Raw genomic sequence first — 24891 nt, forward strand, 5'->3', positions numbered from 1 at the left:
CAACACAAATAGAATAGAAAGTTACTGTTCTGCAGTGCACACATCCTTCAATCACACACATATAATAGCACACTTTAAGAGAATCTAGACTCAATCTAATCTCCTCCTGCTGCCCCCTACAGATTGACTGCCCATGTCAGAAACCCATACTGGACGTGTGGCGGGGAGGCTATCAACAATGACATGTAAACATGCTATCTGTTAAGATATTTACAATCCCTAAACGGCTCACCTGAAGAAATCATTGTGTTCCAAGTAAGGTGAAGTGGAAATCACACACAGCACTAACCCGTGAAGGCAGCACGCTCAGTTGCTGGTTAATATCTAATGCCTTGTGTTGCCAGTAAGTCGCCTCTGAGGACTCTTTTGGAGGACACGTGATGCAATCATCAGGGAAACACACCTGACAGGAATGACAAAAAATGAGTCATACAAAACTCCTAAAACTGTTTAAAAAAAAACGTATATTTGTACTACGTAAAGAATTTGTTGTGCCTTCATGGCAGTATTGTATTACCTCTGCACAAGTTCAGGTTTGTATAAACACATTTCGATTCAGTTTGTCAGTTTTTTTTAACTGATGCATATTTTGAGTTTGAAAATTTTTGAAATGAATAGAAGTAAAAGTTATGTTTGTTTTATGTGGAAACTGAAAAGGTTTAGAAAATTTAAAAGCATCTCAGTTACAGCCTCCAAAATGACTATGTTTGAATCTACAGTGCTCTAAAACAAAATATTTTTACAGTGTATTTTCTCATTAAGATGAAAAGAAAATAAAGTCTCAATTAAATCTCAAAATAATGCAGTAAACAATGTACTTCAGAAGCCTGCAACATTCCTCATGTGACCACTGAGATTTTGATTGTGGCTTACCATTTACATAAAGCTTTAATTATGGTCAGAGAGGCCAGTATTTCTGATGTTTGCCATGGACGTCATATGAGTGAAGTAAAAAAAAAAAAAAAAAAAAAAAATCCCTTTAATTTTTTTAAATTCTACATTTAATATGATGAAAACAAGGCCCTGTACAATCCACCTCTGCAGTGAGTACAATAATTATTTTACAATTTGTACACATTAGAACATGGTGCTAATTTGGTTCCACCCGTTCAAAATGCAGTCAAGAATGAAAAAGAAAAAATCCTCTTTGAAACCTGCACCACGAGGAACCTTCGATTCAGGGAGAGGAAATTATTGTTTTGGCCGATCATACAGCAGGCCCAAAGTGAAAAATGTGTCATGAGAGACCAAACACCATATATGGAGCGTTTATGTGTATCTTATTCCCCTGATTTATCCATTAGATAAAAGCATGCTGTGAAGCTACAGCTCTTGATCTAACCACTAGTACAGACCTGGCCAAAATATTGACAATGGCATTAAATATTTCAGCTATGTGCCACATACATTAAGCACTCCATATTTTCTCAAGTACTCAAAATGTATTTTACTGCTGTTGTAAACCAGGTCTGTACCAGTTAACACTTTTGCTGTCGTCTCTAAATTTAAAATCCTCTGAAATGAAAAGGCCAAGAGTGTCTGTCAACCTGTACAGTCGTCATTGTGCCACAAAACACAAACATAACACAATGACATCAACATTTATAACAGGTGTGTGAATTCAAATGTTTTCTTGGTCTCCATGTAGCCACGTTTGCTTCAACGTGTTGATGCTTGTTCACGACAGTGCGTAGTTAATTGGCAAACAGGCTCACCCAGTTCTCTCCAAAGGCAATTTCTCTCTCCAAACATGATTTTCTTTACAAAACTAGACCCCCCTTTTCTTTCCTCTCAGCAGAAGGAATCTAATATTGCTAGAAAACTTCCCCATTGTTTGCTTGATTTTTTTTTTTTTTTTTTTACACATTTTATGGAAGAAAAGTTAAGCTTCCCAGTGTTTCCCAGAATCAATGATGAACGCGCTTCCAAGTCCATTCAAACAGATAGCAGTCCACAAAAATGAACAAAAAACCGAAAAAAAAAAAAAAAAAAAAGGCTCTCGGGTTGTCTGAACTCGATGTTAGCTTTCATTGAATTCACTTCCTTTACGCTACGTAAGTATACACTTTGCGGTCCTCCGGTGTTCGTGCCAAATATTCCCTCTCAATGAGTCCTTCAATGCGCTTCTTGATGACTACCGGACTAGGGAGGAATCGTGCTCGCAGCTGCTGCGTGACCTGCAGAGACACAAGACACAATAATCAGTGTTTCTGCTCTGCTTAACCTTTGTTCTGTGTGACACATCATCACATATTTTTCATGGCACTTACATGACATATTTAAATCACATATTTTAAATGGTACCAAACAAACTCTTTTATTGTATGTGTGTGACTGAGTGAGAATGAGTGCTCTGCTCATGTGAGGGTAGTTCCAGGGTAGGTTTCTGACAGCAGAAAGAACAATAGAATAACAATCCATTTTTGCAGCAGCAAAGCTGCTGTCATTCTCTTTCACATTTTTTTCTCATGTTTTTCTTCACTCTAGGGAGTTTTGGTTTGTTCCATCTAGAGATTAGTGACCACCTCTTCATATCCTTTTAGTTGGTCCTGGATTATATTGCTTTACTTTCTACTTTAATAAATCATTTCAGTTCCATAGAGGGGAAAAATCTTTTAACTTTAATGTTGCCTTTATTTACCATAACAACGTTTAAAAATGTGGACAGGTTGTGGTTACAAACTAGAAGAGCATAGAGAATTTTTATTGGTTTTGGGAAAGCTTATTAAGCAATTTTTATAATAATAATTTTAGCTTCAGCCTTGCCCTTGTTCTTTGCTGAGAACCAGAGAGGCTCACTCACACATCTCATAATTCACTAAGGGTGTGCTTCAGGAAAAACACTATGCTGTTGTCCAATGTATAAAATTATGAACCAAATATGAGAATCTTGTTATTTTATAAATAGACTGTAATGTTCTTTTAATGTCACAGCAATCATTTTGCTGACTAACCTCTGCTACTAGGACATTGTGCTGCATCTTCTTTCTCGACTTCATGATGCGAACAATGGCAGCTTCAATCTCATGCTTCCTGTCGTCATCCACTTTCTGTCGTGTCTCCTTCCTCTCTGGGTCTGACTCCCCCTGTTTAGCAGCCACTGGAAGGTGCATACGAAACAAAAACAGATGCAAAACACAGTCACACTAAAATAAACAGATTAATAACACACTCCTTTTGCCAAGTAAGTGCTCTTAATAATTTATTATGAAGTAAACAGTAAGAGTTTGAAATGATATACTACTGTAGTAAAGTGGCAATTCAATATTGAAACACTTCTACATTTTAGTCCTGCATTTTTAGCTGAGTAAAAGTCTGTGCTTTGCATATCTCAAATATCCAGTCTATTGTAACAGTGCTCCAGTGTTGACACATAACTGCATATTGCTTGGTTTCTATTCCAAAAGCTTCATATAACCTTGATTTTGTTTACCTGTCTGGATCTTGACACGGTGCAGTTTAGAGGTAAACTGGTCATTGACTGTAAACACGTGGCCATTCTCAATCTCCTTGGATTTGGGCTCCTTGGTGAGGACTCTCTGAGTGGGTTTCCCACAGGCCAGAGACTGCAGCGCTCGCACCAGCTCCCTCTCTGGGATGTCTGTCTCCTGCTGGATCTCCTACAGTGTGGAGAAATAAAGATCAGTGCTACAGAAAAATAAAAACATGAGAACTAAAGCCTTATCCTGCTGAAAGTACTAACTATAAATCAATAGATTTATAGTTTTATGTTTGTGCTTCTTGGCAGTGCAAATAGCTTTTGTGATTCTCAGAGACCATTGGATAATGCTAAGTTGTGTACCTCAAAAGTGGACTTCTCTCTGTTGTTGAAAAGCATGAGGATGGTCATCTGAAAAGTAGAGACCTGGAGGATGTGCTTCCTGGTGTTGGAACCTGTCACCTGTGCGCCTCCCACTCCAACTTCTGAACCGTCCTCCTGTTGATACGTTGGGACAAAAGATCACAGTCTAACAACAGGTTTCACAATTCCTTCTAGGAAACTGAGGGTTGCTTTTTATTAAAGTACTCAAAAACGGTAGCTTTCTCTCAAACAAAGCAAATGTTCATTATCAAGAGAAAATGAAAACAAGGGCTCACTCTAACAGTGCTTTATGTACTGTTACTTTATCAGTTGTACATTATCTGTAAACAGTTATTTTTACAATTATTTGTCACATTTACCTTTGTCTTTTCTTTGTATTTACTCCAGTGATCCACAGTGCACATCAACAGTACATTTGAAAGTCTTATTCTTTAATATACTGCTTAGAGATTTTAAAAACTGAAAAGGCAGCACGCAATATTGGGCATCTTATTTTCATAGTATTCTAGGTCCATTCATGTGGATTTCAGTTCTTTATTTGTAAATCATTGCAAAACATCAATACACACAGTATGTTAGAGCAGAAATGTGGCAATCCACTTCACAGGTGGCTCATACCTTTTTGATGGGGCCGTAGAAGGTGGCGTTTAGATCTGCAGAGCCCATATGGTGCTGCAGTGTGAGCTGTCTGCCACTGTGCTTACCAAGATAAAACCTACAAGCAAAGCGGATTCACACAAGGTTAACATCTACTGTAAGCACAGTCCATGTATGCCAATTAATCAAACCAAAGTGTTTTTGCCTAAGGCTCTAAGAGATGCTGATGAACTATATTGCATTATACAGTGTGTTTCTATTATTTAGCCTTGCTCACTGATATAAACCAAATGGACAAAGCATTAAAAACAAATCATTATAATGCAATACAGCACCACAACTTCAACCTCCAAAATGATCATCAGCTTATCATCAAAAAATGACCGTTACCATATTCACAGAGGGAGGATTTACTGCAGGACTGTTGTGTTAGACTGCATTAATTTTAGTTGGCTGCACATAATAAACTACCAAGTGAGTGAATAGTAACAGACCTTCTAAAGACTTCAAATGCATGTCGCGGCGAAGGAGGGATATTGCACTTGGGTGTTGCTGATTGTGTTGGCCAGTATCCTGTGGTCAGGACTCTCACAGTCAGATCAACTCCTCCAAGTAACACCTGAAAGTAGAAAAAAAATACAAGTTTAGGTTTCAGTCTATAGCAGTTTTGAGCAGCTTACTGCTAACATACAAGATTTTTATTTGTGCAATTAGATTAGAAACTGACAAAAAAAAAAAAAACTGAAAACAAAAACAGACTAATAACACAAATAGTGCTATTTGGTCCAGATAAACCAATATTCTAATATTTATTTTATTCTATGTAATTTATTCTAATTTTTCATAATAGAACTTAATGTGAAGAATTAGATTCGTTTAAGAAACTCAATGACTAAACACAAATAATTATTCTGACTCATGTCTTGCACACTCCAAACCTCAACAAATTTACTATGTGCTAATCACACTCCATCAAATTACAGTGCCAATCAAATACAGTACCCAAGGATCTGGCGACCAAAGCCATGAGACAGCACAGCACAAGCCAGAAATTAGCACCATGTGTTCCACTGGCACGGAGAGTTAGGGTGCATAATTGTTTTTCATGTAAGTGAGCAACACAGCAATGCTCAGTCAGTCAAGCAGCCATATACTGATTATACATAGCAAGTGAGCTCATTATTTTGACAGAATGAATTGTGGTATGTAGCTTCTCCTCACCCCAGTTGTCTGTAGATGTTGTCTAAACTCATCCATGGTAGTGTTGGAGATGCTCATATCTCGGAACATGCCTTCCAGTTTAGATGTGAACTGACAGCCGCACTCGGTCTGAGCAACAAAAACCAAAAAGATGACATTTAGCCAATCAATTCAGCAATTGATTTAAAGTAAATCAATATGCATATGGTGGTCAATAAATTCATTTTTTATTCATAAGGGTGACAGTGGATACAGCCTGTGTACTGTATGTTTCCTCTAACCAACACCTATTTTAAGAACCTAGACTCTTAAATCCCAACCATAGACAACCCTTTAACAAGACCACCCAAGTGTCTTTACAAATAACACCTTTTAGTAAATTTTAGTAAAATTTCTCAGTGATGTAAATACATGAGTAGTTATAAAGCACAGGAAAACCATAACTGAGAATTTAGGATTATTTAACTTGGATGACTAGTTCTTCTAATCCACAGGTTTATTTTTCATTAAATTAAAATTTTTCAAATCTTATTTTACTCCAAAGAACATAGCTTGGTTATAGCACATTCCATCTCACCTTAAGCTTTGAGATCATGTTTTTCTCAGAGTCATCAGAGACGCTCTTGTTGGTGAGCAGCCTGCGGGCCAGGTGCTGCTTGTAGTACCTCTCAAAGACATCCTTCTCCTGCATGAAGCGGAACAGCACCATGGCCTTGTCCAGTATAGACTCCACCTCCTGCTCTGTCAACTGGACAAAAATAACATAAAATAAAACTATATGTAAAACAAGGCAGTTTATGTCCATTATGTAAGCTGAATATACAACAGACTCAATAATCTGCTGTCCCTATTACCATAGATAGACAGCAAGCAGCAGTATTCACATGGATAGTTAGGTAAGTAACATTTTTATGTAATGTATGTAATAGATATTTATGTTATACAAAGCAATTTTTAGTCTACTTTGAGCCAAGAAGCAAAATGCAGAGGGTGCAGCAATGACACAACAACATACTGTAATAAATATTATAATGAGACAAAGTAATAAAACCTTACACAAATATTTTCTGTTATAAAATCAAAATGGTTTTGTATGTGTGTGGTATCAAATCCTGACTAAACAGGCGTGTAAAATCTGTAGCATGTATCAAAAGGCTCACCCCTTTCACTCCCTTTTTCAGTTTGTCATCAATAAAAAGTGAGAGATACTCAGGCGAGCGAGAGTTGAGGTTAAGGAAGTACTCGAAGTCACCAGCAATAGTTTGTTTGAAGAGCCGGTCGTTATTGAAGGACTCTTGGAGGAAACGGTCGAAACGGGACTTCAGGTCTAGCAAACCCTGTAGGAAGGAGGCAGGACGACAAATATGAAAAGGTCTGAGACAGCAACAGTTTGCATTAAACAATAAGTAAGTAAAGGTCCAACAGTAGCTATAGTTGTTAAGGAGAGGAGAGCTGATCTCATCAGAAAACACAGGCTACTGTCTGTTAGATAAGAGAGAACAGAAATGTAAGAGGGGAACTTAGAACATTTTACAAAGGAGCTTGAAAAGTAATGAAAGATGAACATAATGATTTTTAAATACAGCGTCTTCTTTCTAGTGGCTGGAATGACCTCATATGTTAATAGTACAGTCCAGTGACACAGTGCAGCTGAGGGATCACGATGATTTGTGACCAGAAATGCAGGAGGTCAGAGCAGTTATCCTCTGCTTGGACGTTATGGAAATGCATTATGGCTATGTGGGCAATGGTGTGCTGAAGTATGGTTGAGAGAGTGGAAATTGCTTCATGATCTTGAACAAGATCATTAGATGTTAGGACCAAACTCTTTTTCTCACTCATTCGTCTAAAATATGTGTGGTTAGAAGGTTATTGTGTACTTCAAAAGATTGAGCAATACAATTATTACACTGCAGAGCCTCATGATGATCCATCTGCTTACCTGGATGTAGTCTACAGGGTTCTTTCCTTCTCCCTCTTCTGACACGAGAGCCTTGCCTTGCTCCCGCAGGTATGAGCTCATACACTCACACATGGTCTTAAGCCCATTGGGAACTCGGCTAAACAGCTTGTACATGCACGCCAAATCTGCAGATGGATATGAGTGAGTGAGTACGCACGCACGCACGCACAGACACAGACACACACAAACCATCTGAAATACTTTAGTATATCAATATGGAAATATTTCCTTAAGGCAGAAAATCAAATCATCCTTACATTCCTCATATTATATTGTTTGTGACAGAAGCCAAGAAACACATTGCGACAAGCCAGCAAACATACAATATATATTCTGCAAGTGACAGTTATTAAAATGTGTGGGGGATTTCTATTCTACTGTTTTGTGGAGTGAATTATGACTTGTCCCTGTAACTTTTGACTACAAATGCTGAAGTGTAAATGGGATACCATTGGTGCTTACCATCTGTTTTGCCATTTTTGAGCATGTGGACCAGGCCTGAGTTTTCCATCTCTACAATGGTCTTCATGTGCTTGGAGATGAGCTCCCGTTCCACCACCTTGACAATGGGCTCCTCTGTAGATTTATCCAGGCAGTGCATCACCCGTTCAATCTCCTCATTGATCCTGGCTTCCACCTTCTTTATGTACACACTGGCACTGTTTTCTGCAAGGAACTTTTGGCTCTCCATCTAAGTTAAAACGAAAAACACTGAGCTGTAAATGAAATAAATGTCAAACCCCTTTTAAGATTTTTCTATAATTTTTCACAATGCAGTAAAAAGTATGTAAATTGTTCTGTTAATTCCTTTTCAGAAACTGTAGTCAAGGTAACGTCGATCAGGATCCAAATAAATGATAAACAATGAAAAGACAGGAGAATGCCTCTGTCTCACAAACCTGGAAAAATTCTGCAGACATTTCTAAGAATGGTGCTTCAAAGTCTTCTTCATAAACAGATCTCCCTTCAAGGCCAAGGATCATTAACATTTGGCAGGCATTTCTAATGGCCCCCCTGGAGGAGTGGGAGAGCAGACCAACTGTTAATGCAACAACAGTAATGTTGAAAACAGGAAAAGAAATGTTTGAAAAAATTCAAACTTTAATAATGCCATATGACTCGTTTTAACATCTCAGCAGGTGTAATTGTAGCAGATGTGCTTGACAGATCTTTTATTGTTCATGTGAAAAACATGTAGCCTTCCTAGCCCTGGCCACAAATAATTTAATATCTTCCTAATTAATTTGACAAAATATAAAAAGACATGGATTTTCAAATTTATGTGAAACTGAAATTGGCTTGTTAGCTTGTCAACATCAATGAGTAATTATCCGGGTAGTTATGCTGTCAGTGCTATGTGTGCATTTGTGACTACCTGTCCACCACCTCCCCCTTCCTTTCACGTGCGATCATGTCCAACAGTGTCTGTCGGAGGTGGTCTCTGATGCAGCCATAGCGAACCACCTGATCCCTGAAGATGATAAGACCAAGGTTGTAGACGTTCTCTACATTATTCTGCTGTACATACACTCGGTCCTGTGAGGGATAACACACAAGAAAGGGGAATTAACATTAGACATATGCAACAATATCACTGGTTAAATGTGTTTGTCTCACCATATAAGGTGGGTTAATGGTATATAAGGTTGTATCTCAGTGCTACTACCCAAACCCAGCTTAGTGTGAGTATTCATAGTTATATTTGTCAGTACTCATAATGTACTGACAAAAACTCCTCACTGATGATTCAACAATTACCCAGATTCAAGTACGTTTTAAAATGCATACAGTGTCTACTTCTGTTGTAGTATGCAAATATGACAAGAGACAACGTATGTTTGCTCAACAGGCACCAAAGAAATGCAAGCTATCAACGTATAGTTTAGTGGATACTTCTTGTTGGAAGTTACCGATCATTTTCATATTTGTTATATTTATTTGAATATTTTTCAAATCATGAATAAATCAGCAATAAAAAATCTGTGTGATGAGAAGACAACTAGTATGCCCTATATGTGTTATGTGAGACTCTTGAGAAACATCAGCACTTACCATGTACATCAGGATGTCTCTGATCATCACCATTGCTGTCTGATGGTCATTCCAGGCCTGATTTAGGGTTTGGAGAAAGTTGTTGTTTAGGGAGTTGAGGACATCTTCTCGTACCTTTGGGTGAAACAGATGTGCATAAAGCAGGCATATTACAGCAAGTATGCAGTGATAGTCACAAGAAAATGAATGACCAACCACAAAACACTAGAAAACATATTGTTTAAGAGAAACACATGGCCCTGCATCAAGCTTTCTTACTCACTCTTTCATCATGATCAAACTATGGTGTTTAATACCTTGTCTCTACTATTCAGCTGTACAACAGCTTGATAACAGTCACACTGCAGTGTGACTCAGCACTGTAAACCAAAGTCTCTGTAGAGTCAGATTCTTAAGGGCACACTAACCTCCCCTTTTATTCTCCTTCTAAACAGAGATGATGCATTATCACCTCTGTTTCTAATATTGCATAAGCTCAAAAATCAGACTCACCAACTTTAATTTTACACTTCAAAAAGAGATGCTCAGGTCCAAGAGATATGCCTTTAAAGGAAAGACTTAACGTACACACCTATGGATTAAAATTAATGTAGCTGCTGGGAACATTAAACAATATGTATACCATATATGTAAAATACATACATGGTTTAATGTTATATCAATATGAACATGAGTACAAGTTCATCCATGAATAGTTAAGCTATAGTCACTGAATTTGATGACAGCATAGTATAGCAATGTCAAAACTTTGAATACAAAAAAAAAAAAAAAAAAAGAATCTTTGAAATGTTTTCAGCACACACATCTGGTTGAAGTGTGAGTTCAGTTTGACATTTTTTTAGGCTTCATGAAATCCTTTGCAACTGTTTTTCCTTGAAAGTGAAATCTGGATCATTATTAGATAAGAACACACTCTTCTTCGACCTGTTGCTTGTTGAAATCCTATATCTGCTAATTTACTAAACTCTCCAAGTTGAGAATGTGTATTTAATTAAGCTATAAACCATCTGGCTGGTGTTCAGCAGCAGCCTGCTGAAATATTGCTCATTGGGTGTAAGATACACACAAGCATTCACTTCAGGTACCATTGCCAAAAGTGTTATTAATTATATGCAACAAAAAACAAGTGGTAGCTTAGGAAAAACATTGATTAATGGCACTACTAGCTTATTAGCAGGGTTTTGAAAACAAATTAATCACAGGATCAGCATTAGATTGCTGATGCTTGTGCCAATTCTTTTAAAGAGACTGCTTAGAATAATCCAGTTGACTAACATCAGCCATATCTGCCATTTCACCTACAATGGACTTCTCCAGGTGAATAAATCAACTAAATGTCTGCTGATACTGTAATAATATAGCATGCAGAATGACTTGACATAGGTGAAAATAAAAAAGATATTGAGGTTCTCTCTGGGAGTGATGAGGATGGATAGGATCAGGAATGAGTACATCAGAGGGACAGCTCATGTTAGATGTTTTGGAAAAACAATTAACCCCTGAAGGAAGACTCAATAACCTTATTCACAAAACTATGCACTTCTTATCAAGGTACAGAAATGAACAATCTGCCAAACGAAGAATCCTTAAAAAGCTGTACAACTCTTAATACACACTCACCCTTACAAAGCTGTTCAGAAATGGTAACAACTCATGTTTTCCAGTATCATAATTGTTATGCAATAATGGCAAGATACATAAAACTGTGAATATTAATATCAAATTATGAACCAAGAAAGCTACAGAAAAGAGGCTTTCAATCAGCTGGGTTAAATTCACATTCCAAAATGAAGCAATAGTTCTGATTAAATTCTGATCTTCTTATCAATGTGGTTATTAGAGAGGGACAGTCACACGACCCACTGGTCACTTTTTCATTTGCTCTGCAAACTGTCACAACAGAGCAACTCCAATTTCAGTGTTTCTAAATGTAGGTTTAATCCTAGTAATTATTATGCACCAGTAATTATCTATCACACTGTATACATCTGCACACACATGAAAGGAGTATAAGTCATTGAATTTAACCTGTCATTACTTGACTTTGAGTGTCTTGCAAATCAAGCAAGCCCAAGATGCTCCTTCTGATGAATAAAAATAAGCACATTTGCTTGCTAAATATATGGAAAGTGGTCTTGTATGATTAAGGAATTACTAATGTGTTTCCTCCAGGACATGTGATCCTAAGTGGTCATGTCAAAACATACTTTAAGTCAATTAGCCTGTAATATCCATTAGTCTTACTTTGTTGATGAGGTGTTCAGTGACGACCTCCCGCAGGCCTGTGTACAGCTTCTCTCCATGTTTGTGGAGCACCATTGTGTAGGCATTCCTGTATAGTTCCTCAAAGCTCAGGCCACTGTTATTTTTCCTCTGAATCTCCTGGATGGCATTCTTCAGAAGGTCCCAGATATTGTTGACGTACTTCTCATCCATCGTCATCTGCAAAAAGCAGCCAGTAACGGGTCGAATAAAACAACAGTCATCTATGGTCAGTTGTACAAACACTGTGATGTGACTATGAAATTTGAAATTGATTCTCCCTCCCCTGCTGTAGATATTAGCCATAAGAATCTCGTCAAAATATACAGTGTGCTTTCATGTACAGACAGTTTGGTTAACATTAGAGTCATGGCTGATACTAGGATCAGCTCATTATAGCAAATTAGAAAGGAGTTTCACTAAACTCAAACTAAAAAAGGCCCACTGGGAAAAATCAATCAGGGCAGGAAAAAAATAAGCTGCATTACAGTAAAAAGGTCCTTACTTGACAGCTATGTTAACAGCTCTAAGAAGCACTGTTAGCATGCCAGCTCATTTGAATCCATGAACAAGAGACATTAGCTATATTTAACACAAACCCACACAAAGACTGAACTTCAGTGTGAGGTCTTTTTTCCATTCCAACAGTGCACTGTGGCCCAAATCACACCTTTATATTTTAGAAACACTCATATTGGAGTCCTGATACAACAAGATACGCAAAGTTAATCAAGCACAAAGGCAACAGTCACAACACATTCAGATTGTATTCATCCGTGGTTTGCATGATGGCTGGTCTGAAGTTATCTGCCATTTTATGTAATGTCCTTATGTGTTTGTACAGTATTTTGGGGGAAACTGGTTCTTTTTGATTATGATCAGTAAAGTCCTCCTGATCATTTAGTCTGACATCTTACTGATAACCCAATACAGGCTATCTTATAAAAGGCAAAGGTCAGATCTTCAGTTTCTGTCATGTCCTATTTAAGTGTGTTTCAAAAAGACAAGGAGCAACGCACTAGAGTAAATCCAAGCCCAACTAAATGCATTGGCACTATGAAGAAGAAATTAAGGGATGCCAATATAAGTGTAATTATTAAAGCCACTGGATTACTAGTAAATGTTTAAGGTAGAAATGTGAATATACATAATTATACAAAATTGTGACTTTATTCAGTCTGGTTTGGATCGGCCACTAAACTAGACAGGAACAGACTGCAAAGGACAATCCGGTCTGCAGAGAGGATCATCTGGGCCAATCGTCCCTCCATGCAAGACCTGTACTGGTCCATGGTCGGGAAACAGGGAAGGAGCATCTTTGCAGACCCCTCACACTCTGGACACAAACTGTGCAGTCACTGTATGCCAAAACCTGCTGGCACAGTTTCTTCCTCCAGGCTGTCGCTTTTATGAATTCTTAATGACAGAAATAACCACTGTACAATAATCACTGTATGCATATTTGCACCTCTGTACCTTTATAGTTAAATCCTTGCACTCATACTCCAATACCTCACACATTGTATATGAAAATATCATTTTTCTAGCCTTTTTTCCTTTCTTTATTTTAAACTTATTTTCCTTTCCTAAAAAGTTTAACCTTATTTAATTCTTGTACTTAGTGAACCAGAGTCTAATTCCTTGTTTGTGTGCACAAACTTGGCCAATAAAAATCTGTCAACCACCTACATTTCTAAATGTAACTAAACATTTAGTTAAAAACAAATACTACCACAATGACAACTACTGCAACTTTATCTTCCAAACTGTCATATTCCATTTGAAGCTGATAGTTGAGTTTGTACTATAAGGTTGAAAAATCGGTTAATTTACTTATGAATAACAATGGTTGAATGAGGATTTTGAAGATACCTCCTATTACGTAGTTCTGCACAGTACTAAGCAATGGTGCACCATTATAATCCTACTCAGCTTCCTTGTAGAGTTCCCAACACATGTTGGCCAAAAGAAAAAACCTAACACACGCCACCCGTAGTGAGTGGGAACAGTGTGTGCTGCTTCTCAGCCGACAAGCCCAAACACATGCATATCAAGATGCAAGTTTCTGTCAAGACTGGGCCACATTCAACAGGCTCCCATACTAACTGAAGGTCCCAGCAGTGTTAACACAAGCTTGAAATGACTCAGGTACTCAGAAAGGAGCAACCAAATCAGGATAATCTGGATAATGTGCAGTCTTGCTCAGCCAGCCACAGACTGCCTAAAATTTCACCTTAAGCTGAATGAGGTCAGTTCATAAATGAGGTCTCACAATGACTTGCAGACAAACGAGTGCCAGGTAGACGAGGGATCCTACAGCACAATTTCAACACCGAGGAAACACCAGAACCGGCACTTTGATCCTCAACTGCCATTAATGCAAATCCACCATTAGGTTAGCTAGTTTGTTTTTTGATAGCATCCATTCACTTACAGCTGTGGTAAAGAGGCTGTCTCTCTTTTGCACGCAGGTAGAAATATTTCTGGCATTTCAGTATGCACAAGTCAGATCAGACACAAAAAGGTATGTGTTTGTTAACCAAGGCCAAATCAAGTGTAAACAGCCAGGGCTAGCGTTAGCATCGGTTGTATCGACAGATCTAACCTGCTAGCTAACGTCCTGGGACTTGTGAGACAGTTAAAACGTCAAAAACAGAGTCAGTGATTAATAAAACTTATTAATTAGTGTTAATACAACAGAGCAGCTGCTAACCAAGACAACAAGTGTGGGGGCTATTGGACATTTGACGGCTGGACTTTGTTTACGGAGGGACAAACCATATCTGCTGCCCAGCTGGTTAGCCTGCTAGCATTTAGCCTGGGACCCAGACCACGACGTTCGAGTCGCCGCCTACCCGGCAGGCAGAGCACCTCCTGCGGTGTGCACTTACAGGAAAGGCCCGTATCCTCATTTTGGTGTCCTTCTTGGTGCCGCCTTTGCTGAGATTGGACATGGTTGCCTCGTCCGTGGGCTCTGTATTCATATGAAAGTGTTCTCCAGGGAGGGACGGGGCTGACTACTGGTTTATGGAGCAGTCGACGAGCTTTCACTCGACCTCGTAGCTCCACGTCCCGGCACCGCAGGTTTATTGTTGACAGCCTGACGCCAAACCCAACGGTTCTTCATCAAGCAATGGCGGACTACCTGCAGTTCTCATTGCGCAGAGCTCACGCATCCCAAACCACGCGAGATATCAATATCTGGGAACTCTACTCTTACTTCCACCTGTACCTTAAAAACACAATTTACATCCTTGTGTAAAGAATAATACTGTGGTGGAACACTACATCGAAAATATTGTATATAATTTAGTCTAATTATGATAAAAAAAACTTTGATAAAGGTGTAATTGCTCCATGGAGAAAATGTCCCCTTTCACTATTCTATTGTAGCATCATTAGATTGTTATTGATGAATTAATCTAAATGGGTATTTTCTCGATTCATTTATTGGATTGTTTGGTTTTTAAAATAAAATAGAAAATAGTCAGATTTTCACTTAAAGTTATTAATAAGATTAAGCACAAGCGGTAAATGATTATATTGGAGAGGATGGAAACATAACGTGATTGTCATGAAAAAAAAAAGCATTTTCATTACGTTTACTATTTAAAGATAAACTACTATACTTCTACTGCACTACTACTGTTAAACGTGTAATTATACAGCTGCCAAATGTAGTAGATGAAAAACTACATCTGAATAATAGTGGAATAGAAGCATAAAGTAGTATGAACAGACAACACTTAAGACAGACAACACTTAGTTACATTCCACCACATTTTTTTCCATACACATACAATACACATTTAACAACTAATTGCATGTGTGTAATGAAAAAAGTTAATATGCTAGTGTAAAGTTCATCCATATTGTTTATTTTCTTGGTATGTTTTTTTTTTTTTTTTTTTTAGGAAATTGTGACTGGTGGTAATGGGCTAATTGTAGCTGATTTATTATAGTACTCTATGTATGGGAATCACTTGTCTTTAAGGCAATGTATTCTGTCTTTTGTGTTTTTATTATGAGAGATCCCTGGTCAAATTCTATTGCAAATGCATGATTTATTAATGTTTTTCTGAAATTCCTAAATGAAACTTTACTTTCTCATAGAATTAAATGGCTATTCTCTTACTAACTGGAATATCGTCAGTCAAGATTTAAATTATTGCATATGAAATGAAATGTTACTTTTCCTTACTTTTTCTACACACAACACTACAATTATGTTTTAGCAACCAGTAAGAAAAGATGTGTCTGGGAATAATCATAATTTCATGCACAATATTAACTAAAGAGTGAATGGAAGGACCCAACAGAGATGCCACTGTGATGACTAAATCAGTGTTACCTAACAGAAAATTCCAGGCATCCAAGTACTTATGGTGTGTGTGTGTGTGTGTGTGTGTGTGCGCGTTCACAATACAGCAATCAAGAATCCTTTCACCAGATTTATTCCAAGAAAGAAAAAATAAAATAAAATTTCATCCATTTGTCATTTTGTCAAAAATGTCCTTGTTCATTACATCTGAAATAGAACAAGACCAACAGCACTCAGAACAAAACAAATAATTAACAGCTCATTGGATTTATACCTCAGTATAAGCATCATGTATACATTTCAGATTAGTCTGGGTTCTTATATATGTGTATCATAAATACACATATTTTTCTTTCATCCCCTCAGTCCAAAAGTCTAAGCTTGGGGTTGTTCAAAAATGGCATAAAAAAGAGAACAGGATGCAACCACTTTAAATACATTACAGAATTAAAATACTTTCCATTGTAATAATGACAGACAGTCAAATAACATTTTCTTTTAAAACTTTGATATTTACAGCAATTATATTTTTGACAGTTAACAATTTTGTCACAGATGATCATTACAATGACATTACGTTAGAGTCCTGCTGTTCTATGATGATGAGAAACACAATGGGTTCAAGCTTCCTGGATGAGCTGCAATTTTAGACCTAGTCAAGATGTATTAGAAATATTTTTTATAAACACAGCCCTCATAATCACACCAACACTAGCGAACAAAAATATTTTAAGTTATGCCTTTTTTTCACTTTGCAGCTTGGCCAGGAAGTAGAAAATGTTTGCTTGGCACATATAGCCCTGACTTTCTAAAACAAACATAAAAGGACAGATACACTCAAATATAGAAAACTATCTTAGGTCTGGACTTTCAAAAGCATTTCAGGATTAAAATTGTCACAAAACACTGACATTTCTTCAATGGAAACAGGAGTTAACACTTAAATGCATTTGAGAAGTTAGACCTAAAGTAATAATTCAGTATTTACATAGGAGTCTATGCAACATCAAAGAGGCAGACACTTCATATTGCACATGAAAAAGGCAGGTACGTATGAAACAGTGGTTTAAAAAATAGCATGAATGGGAAAACCACATGTGAGTGAAAGAGCTTGAGAAAGAGAGAGTGGCTCTTCTACAAACACATCTGTATGCCCTTTAAAAACTTTATAGTAAAAAATACTCAGTCCATGAATCAGACCAAGGCAGATCAAACAATTTCATCCAACTATGCTAATGCGTATCCCAGTGTAGGTATAACTCATACATCAAACCACTTTGCTAGCCAATTAACCTTTCTCCCTAATGCACCTTTGTGAGACCCCTTAAAAGAAAAATTCTATATTTAAATCCCATGACTGCAATGTTTTTGCTTTTATCTAGATTCACTAGCATAAATGAGAAGATAGGAAATTCTAGCAGATCAGATCTGTCAACACCAGCTTTTTAAAGACTAGTGATACCAAACACTGGAGGACTTACCCACCTCCAGTCACTGATCTCTCATTTTCTTTCTTTTCATCTACACACCCACTCATCCATCCACTTATTTGCTCACTAACACCCCCCCACACACATATAACATACATTGTTGGCTGTATCAGACGTTTCTCTGCAGGTAACTATTCTCTTGGTGTCTTTCTCTAACTGCAGCATTTTTCTATTTAAAACACAGTAAGGGAAAACTGAATATGATGTGCCGTAACACAAACCCCCACAGCCCTAAAATGTGCAGTTTTTACGAGGCACCATCTGAAATTTTAACTCTTTCCAAACACTTCTTTTAGAGTGTGGGAATCGTGAACTGTTGATGCTTTCAGGAAAGCATAATTTAAATGATGGCTACATTTCTAGTTCATCAAAACAATTTTTGGGTGAATTAGGAACTGAAAAATACACTGATGTGCTTACATAATATCCAGTGGTTGGATACACAATTTAAAATGAAATGTGAAATGACATGACATCTGAGGTTGTCACAGAGTTATTTCACAAATATACATCTTCTGAGCAAGGTATTCATTCAGTCAACAGATTGATACTCAAACTATGTCTATAACAAATATACAACACACATAATAAACAGATTCTTTAGTTCAATTTTCATATATTTAAAAGCTCTAAGAAAGGCAGCAAAGATGCGCAATAAGGCAGATCCATATGACACACTTAGTGAGACTCCATAGAACACACTCTGGCACATTTACACTGACAGATGGGATGGATCTTTTAAAGGGCTTTGGTGGCTCTCTATCTAAAGTTGTATGAGAAAATAAGCATGATTTAAAAAAAAAGAAAGAAAATGAAAAGTGCAAGGGAGTAATTGATGGTGAGAAAATTGAACAGAGGGTGGGTTTTATGGTCATGAGTGGCCTTTGAGTTGTAAATGAATATTCTGAATATTCTGATGCACAGGGTGTATGTTTTTAAAGTTTTAAGTCATGGCCAGGGATTCTGTGTCTCCATCATTCATCAGTGATTGTCAAATTGCCCCTTAAATCAAAAATGCTGAAAACTAAATTATTATACACAAGGGTTAAATCTTGTATTGGCAAATGAACAAGGACACCCTTGTATTTGAAATACTTGTTAACTGGATGTTTGTGGATGAATGAATATGGCTTGAAAAGCTGAATGCAAAAATCTGTTCTGGTAGTAAATAAATGGGCTGCATTAACTTAGCCATGGAGAAATCAACAAGGACCCTGATAAAAGGAATAACGTATGGTGTGTCCATATAGCATGCATCCATAAGCATCAGCTTAGGGACTATGGCAGCTGCTTGTGTGTGAACAAAGCTGAGTAATTAAATTTTATAATTTAATCAAATAATATGATATAATAATATAAGCTATTGTGAAAACTTTTACAGAAAGTATAGCATTCTAGCTCACCGTTACATATTATAGTAGTTTTTTCCCCATAAGAATGAATATTTTTCTCTGTCCTGTGTGTCTAAACAAAATGTGCATGTACATATGTGTGTCAGTGTGATTTTTTACAATCATAATCAGGATCAGTACTGTATGAATGAACCTGTGATTTGTGGTAAAAACATATTTTTTCCAGGATAGCTGCTGAAAAAGAGTCACCACCTTCGGCTTTCTTTAACTGAAGACACAAGCAAAATGTAGCATCTAATCACTGAATCGGCTCAGAAGGATCCACTGGTTTCAAATCACGTGTCTGATTCAATTAGTTTGAAACTTTGCCCTGTCCATTCTGCATGGCCTGCTAAGCATCTAAGGGATTGACAGCAGAGAGACCCCTCCCTCTTAGGTCGCTAAAAAGGTTATCCTCAGCCTCTTATTGGACCACAGAAAACTTCAGGAAAGTCTGAGCAGTCCGATGTTGTCACTGACCCCTCCCTCCATCTGCATCGTCAAGGCAACCGTTGAGGCAGTGGTCATCGCTCCCAAAAGCACCCTGGGATTGCAGTAGCTCGTATTCCTGGTCCAGGAAGTCTAGGCTGTTGTTGCTAGGCAACCCACGAATGGTGAACTTGTGGGACACTTTGGTCCACTGCTCCCGATTAGCTGCCACTCTCTCGTACAGCTCAGTGGCCCCAGGAAACAGCTCAGACAGCAGCCTAAAAGGACAATGGTGGCCCATTAGGTAATATGCAATTGTTTGTTATTGTAACACTTTGTGAAGAAAGAATTACACATGAGTACTCTTAGCGGATCTTGTCCCAGAACCTGGTGTAATTAAATGGTTTAAATGATAACTTAATTTCCTGAATGTTTTATTTTCAGATGTGGAATATAGTATCTAGTTTTGTGAAACTTGTAATAACATAATCTTTGGCCTGTTAAAGCAAGCTAAATAAGCTGTAAACACATTTTACATATAATTACCTTATACTAGTCATTCCTCTTATGACAAACAGATGCTTGTTTACACATTTAGTGGCTTCAACTGCTAAATTCTCTGCTATGTTCACCTGGCAGCCTGTTATTGACTGCTCAGAATGAGCAGGTAGTGTACAGTGGTTTCTTAAAGTGCTTTCATTGGAGAAAAGCTGCCCACAACTGCTGAAAATAACATGGTGATAGTTGTGACAGTAAACAAACACAGTAAAGTTGTGGACATCAAACAAAAACAATGAGCTGAAAGACCATAAGCTGCTCAGTAAAGCTTAAGGAACCCTGCAGAACTTCGTTTGCCACTAAAACGTTACTCTCTAAATATTACACATAGAAGACATTATTAATATATAAATATGATTAAAGCAGCTTTCATGAACTAAAAATAAAGCATACCAAATCCAAATTCAGTTTCAAGTTCTGCTGTTATGTAATCTGTTTTGCTTGACTATTTTCAGGACTGCAGCAACATTCAACATTTTATTCTCTCTGTGTTCAGCACTTGTGGTGTGGGAAGTTCTGTCCTATCCCTCAGGCAAAGTGATATGTGGGTAAAAGCAGCAGAATAGGAATGATGTGATGTTTTAGCTTTTTATACACACTTGTAGATGGGCATGGCAATATGTTCCATGAAGCTTATCTGTAGTTCTGGGATGTATGCTTTCTCTCTGTCCATCATCTCACTGGGTCTGTTCCCCATGGCTTTTTCCTGCACATACACACACACAATGCAGACAGACATCAGCTATGAGCACAGTTTATTTAAAGGCACACACACGCTTTAGTTACCTGCTAAATGACTTGCCATCTCATTTAACACATACCAGATCTCCTTGAGAGAAGAACTCTTTATAAATCAGCTCCTGTGGACACATAGAGGAAAATACCTGTTACTGTTCATATGATTTCATATTTAGAACTATGTTGTTTCAACCACTTACATTTACTGTATGCAAGGTTAAACATCATATTTTAATATGACACCATATTTAAGGTAACCCTGTAGTATCACATGGGAAAGAATTTCTCATTGTTGAAAACATTACTGTAACATGACTGCTGAATTAGTGTTTTAATCTAAGATAAATTTAATCTTTAATATGATTGTTGTTTTTTTTCTTTTCAATTAATCTCTTTCCTTGAAGCAAACAGCAATATGATTTTGTTTCTGAGGCAAAGGATTACAGTGCATTTTCTGCAGGTGTTAGGTATTTGGAGATTTAGGGGTTTGGATTTAGGACAAGGGTCAAGGGTTTAGTGTTGAAAAGGGGGTAGATCAAGATTAAACATAATCCCAAAATGGAGTTTCACAAAATGAAGTCTCATAGAAAACAGACAGGCTGATTGTTCTTTAGTGTATAGCACTGCACCTCATTTATTATTCTTATAAAATGAGTCAGTTTTCTGTATGGTTATTGGGTACTGGAAATCATAACAAATGTATCAATAAAATCAGGCCCTACTGTAATGAAATGTCCTTTACTGGTGCAAAGAAAGCGTGCCAACTAACAGAGACAGTATATGAACTGTCTCAAACTGTCACCACATCATGTCAAGTCATTTATTTGGACTTGCAACAAGCTAATATAAATATTTAGTTCTGTGTATTTGAACAAAGTCACTACTAGTACACCTTCCACTACTGAAATTGTATACCAGTATTACTAAGCATTCATATTAATTGTTCAAATTACAAGTTAATTGCATTAACAATGTGACACATTTGCATTATTGAATATACTACAAATAATATATTGAATATATTACTAAAGGGTAAATGTGCAATACTATGTGACCTATTAGCAGAAATGGAATATAGTATTCATAAGTATGTTGTCATTAGTGTGTAATCACCAGAAAAGGCCTATCCATTGCATTTTAAATCTATATAGGGAGTGGGTCTCCTTTCAAGGAGGCAGACATGTTGCACCAGTATGTTTCTATAGTAGCCCAGAATGGACAAACCAAACCACTGGCTCTAGACAGGGAGTCATGTTTTGTTTTTAAGGTGACGATCACCGTACCCGCCCTCACATTCTGCATTCTCACCACTAGATGCTGCTAACTGCTATTAGTCAACTTAACCCTCAAGTTTTCCAGTGTGGTGGGAAATTTACCAGAGTTTCCAGTAGCTTTAACTTTTACTGCAGCAATGCCTCAGATTATGAAAACTAAATAGATTTTACTAAATCAAATTATTACTTTGTGGTTAAACTTTAATTATGCAGTACAGACATGTGTATGGGCTTAAACTGACAGCAATCTTGCGTGTGGTTTTCCAGCCCTTGGTTTGGTCTGACAAGTCACAAGACGTCATCAACAGGCACAACAGCAGGGAGCGGTGGGTACGGCTTTTTGCATTATATCCATCTGAAACACACACAAACGAATTACTGGTTTAAACAGTATTGAAGCACCAACGTCACCTTTCAACTGTATGAAATAAATCCCTAGACAAAAACATTTTTGAAATTCGTTGCATTTTAGTATGCTGCTATCTATAGATACTGAATTTTACACAACTGGATGCTTGGTAATGTTGTCTAAATGGCATCCTGTTTTTGTATATTTGTACTTGGTGTTAACCACTCTTTGAGTCCTCGAAAGACATTACACAGTCTGCAATATGAAGAAGTTGCTAACTCATTTAGAGGTTTTTAAAGTCCTTGAATTGCTTTAACATCTCAAAATGTATATTTAGCTGCATTCAAGCGTAACAAACCACTGGCCAAGAGGTTACAGCCGATTATATTATATAAAAGTTGCTGTAAGCAACTGTCTCCTCAAAAGGGTAAATAGTTCAATAAAACCAAAGGATTATTAAGAATGTCAGTGATTCATTCTACAGGCTTGACCTGCAAAATAAGAAATGCCATGAAAATAAAAGAGTGAGAATGTACTTTCTACCTGGTGCAAAGAAGTGAGTCATACTGCAGAACAAATAGGTTTATAATTTCAGTCTGTGTGCAGTATTTGTCCTTGATTGCTTAGCTACAGAATGGATGTTTGGTATAAGGATTTATTTGTGATTCATTGCAAAAATAAAAACACTGCTTTGGTGTCATTGCTCTGGACCAAGCCTCCCTTTGCTGTACAGGGTTGTGAGCAAAAAAAATAAGTCAAGACATGGCTGTGCATACTGAACTAATGGGGCGTACCGTCAGCCATCTTCTGTAAGTCCTTGAAAATACGAAGGTGATGAGCCAGGTCTGTAGCCAGAATGATGTCTCTTATCAAATCCAGCATTCGTTGATAGTCCTACAAAAAAATCAAAAATAACTTTAGCTTGCACATGCATTGAGAATTGGATTAAAATGAGAGAGAATGTGCAATATGCAATTTATAGCTCACCTTTCTGTTGAACTTTTCAAAGATGTTGCATCCTTGAGTGTTCAGAATGGCGATGGCCTGGGCAAAGTGATGTCTCTGTCATGGCAAGTGAAGCATGATGGGAAAATTTAGGAGAAAATTAAAAAAGTATTTCTACATAGGAATGCTGAGTTGGGTTGCCATGCAAACAGAAAAGACATTTTACATGTCTCCCATTGCTTCATCACTGCGACAAAGAACTGAAGTTTGATTTTGACCACTAGATGTCATACTACAACACAACAATATAACCAGCCCCCAGATAGCAAAGTTTATTAACCGTGATGGAATAAACCAGTATAACTAACAAGGCAATCATATTTTTTCAGTCTATAATGTTAGATTTTGCAAAAGTACACAGTATATTCACTGTTTGAAAACATGGGTCAAAGCTTTGATAGGTCTCCAGTCAGCTCTCCCACATCTCTAAGATGGAATGATAACTGGCTGAGATTACCTCCATCACAGATCCCTCTGAGCTGTAGAGAGCAGCCAGCACTGATTGCTGAAAGTAGATACAGACAAAAAAGGAAAACACAATCCTTTTTGTGTACACATTGTATTGACTCAATTAAAAAAAAACATTCAATAAAATGCTGCAATGTCTTTTCTTCAACTACATTTGTCAGCTTAAATATCATTTTCAAACACAAACAATAAAAACAGAAAAGATTAAATGACCTGTGACCTTTGCTGCTTAATGATGGCTGATAATATATGTGTGTCGTGTACGTGCTGGATGATTAGAGTGAAACAAAGCAACATGCTCCTAATCACAATTATAACTAGTGTCCAACTGGAGCAAATTCACAGATACATGCAGAGATATTACTGAAAAACACACAGAGCCTGGCTCTTATTGGCGTGCTTCACCCTGAGAATCTAAAAGTCAATTTTTAGTCTGCAATGTTAAAGTGCTGGTGAAGAGCTGCTCTATTGCCCTCTACGTGTGCAGGAGGATTAATGTCCTGATGCCAGATTCTTCCTTCCTTCACTTTGTGTCATTCCTCTAATAAAGCAGAAACTTAATATGTGCTCACCGAGGCAACTTGAAAAGAATTGTTGGTGCCACGGTGGTCCAAGTCATGGCACATACAGGAGACAAAGAGAGCTAATATCTCTATATCCCTAAAAGGTGAAGACAGTGGACAAAGCTGAGTAATTTTAGTGACATTAACAAAAGTAAATGCACATTTTTTTAAATGTTCAAGAGCGGTATACTCACTCGAGGTAGTTGGACAGCCCTAGGTTTTTGTAGAGCAGGTAGCAGAAATGTGAGACAGAAAAGGCATGCATCCAGTTGTGGTAGGGAGGGTCTCTGTAGCCTTTCTTCACCATCAGGCAGAACCTGACACCAAAGCAGTGGTTAACTACATCCACAATACAGCATGTAAACAGTGGCACATGCAATCAAATGCCTTTTCAATATGTAACTGAAT

General features: G+C 37.4%; 2 protein-coding genes across 4 annotated transcripts in view; both read right to left on the reverse strand.

The window, feature by feature from the left end:
* Positions 1-1838: 1838 nt before the first annotated feature.
* On the reverse strand, positions 1839-15051 carry cul3b (cullin 3b). Its single transcript, XM_026298592.1, has 16 exons — positions 14789-15051; positions 11880-12077; positions 9636-9749; positions 8959-9119; positions 8483-8597; positions 8046-8274; positions 7563-7708; positions 6781-6957; positions 6198-6368; positions 5642-5749; positions 4915-5039; positions 4442-4538; positions 3803-3937; positions 3434-3620; positions 2955-3100; positions 1839-2177 (listed from the first exon to the last, which is right to left on the reverse strand). Exons 1-16 carry the CDS (start codon positions 14879-14881, stop codon positions 2046-2048), a joined length of 2334 nt encoding a protein of 777 aa, XP_026154377.1. The 5' UTR covers positions 14882-15051; the 3' UTR covers positions 1839-2045.
* Positions 15052-16907: 1856 nt separating this feature from the next.
* The window catches only part of pde2a (phosphodiesterase 2A), a 141005-nt gene continuing 133021 nt past the window's right edge, over positions 16908-24891 (reverse strand). For all 3 annotated transcript variants that reach the window (XM_026330301.1, XM_026330281.1, XM_026330291.1), the window contains 9 exons: positions 24678-24800; positions 24493-24580; positions 23910-23957; positions 23435-23509; positions 23242-23341; positions 22341-22453; positions 20908-20946; positions 20686-20792; positions 16908-19806 (listed from right to left, as the gene is read on the reverse strand). In XM_026330301.1, coding sequence (XP_026186086.1) covers positions 19572-19806; positions 20686-20792; positions 20908-20946; positions 22341-22453; positions 23242-23341; positions 23435-23509; positions 23910-23957; positions 24493-24580; positions 24678-24800 — 928 coding nt within the window. In that variant the 3' untranslated portion in view covers positions 16908-19571. The remainder of the gene's footprint in view (positions 19807-20685; positions 20793-20907; positions 20947-22340; positions 22454-23241; positions 23342-23434; positions 23510-23909; positions 23958-24492; positions 24581-24677; positions 24801-24891) is intronic.

This window comes from Mastacembelus armatus, chromosome 13 (assembly GCF_900324485.2).
Source record: "Mastacembelus armatus chromosome 13, fMasArm1.2, whole genome shotgun sequence".
Taxonomy (NCBI): domain Eukaryota; kingdom Metazoa; phylum Chordata; class Actinopteri; order Synbranchiformes; family Mastacembelidae; genus Mastacembelus; species Mastacembelus armatus.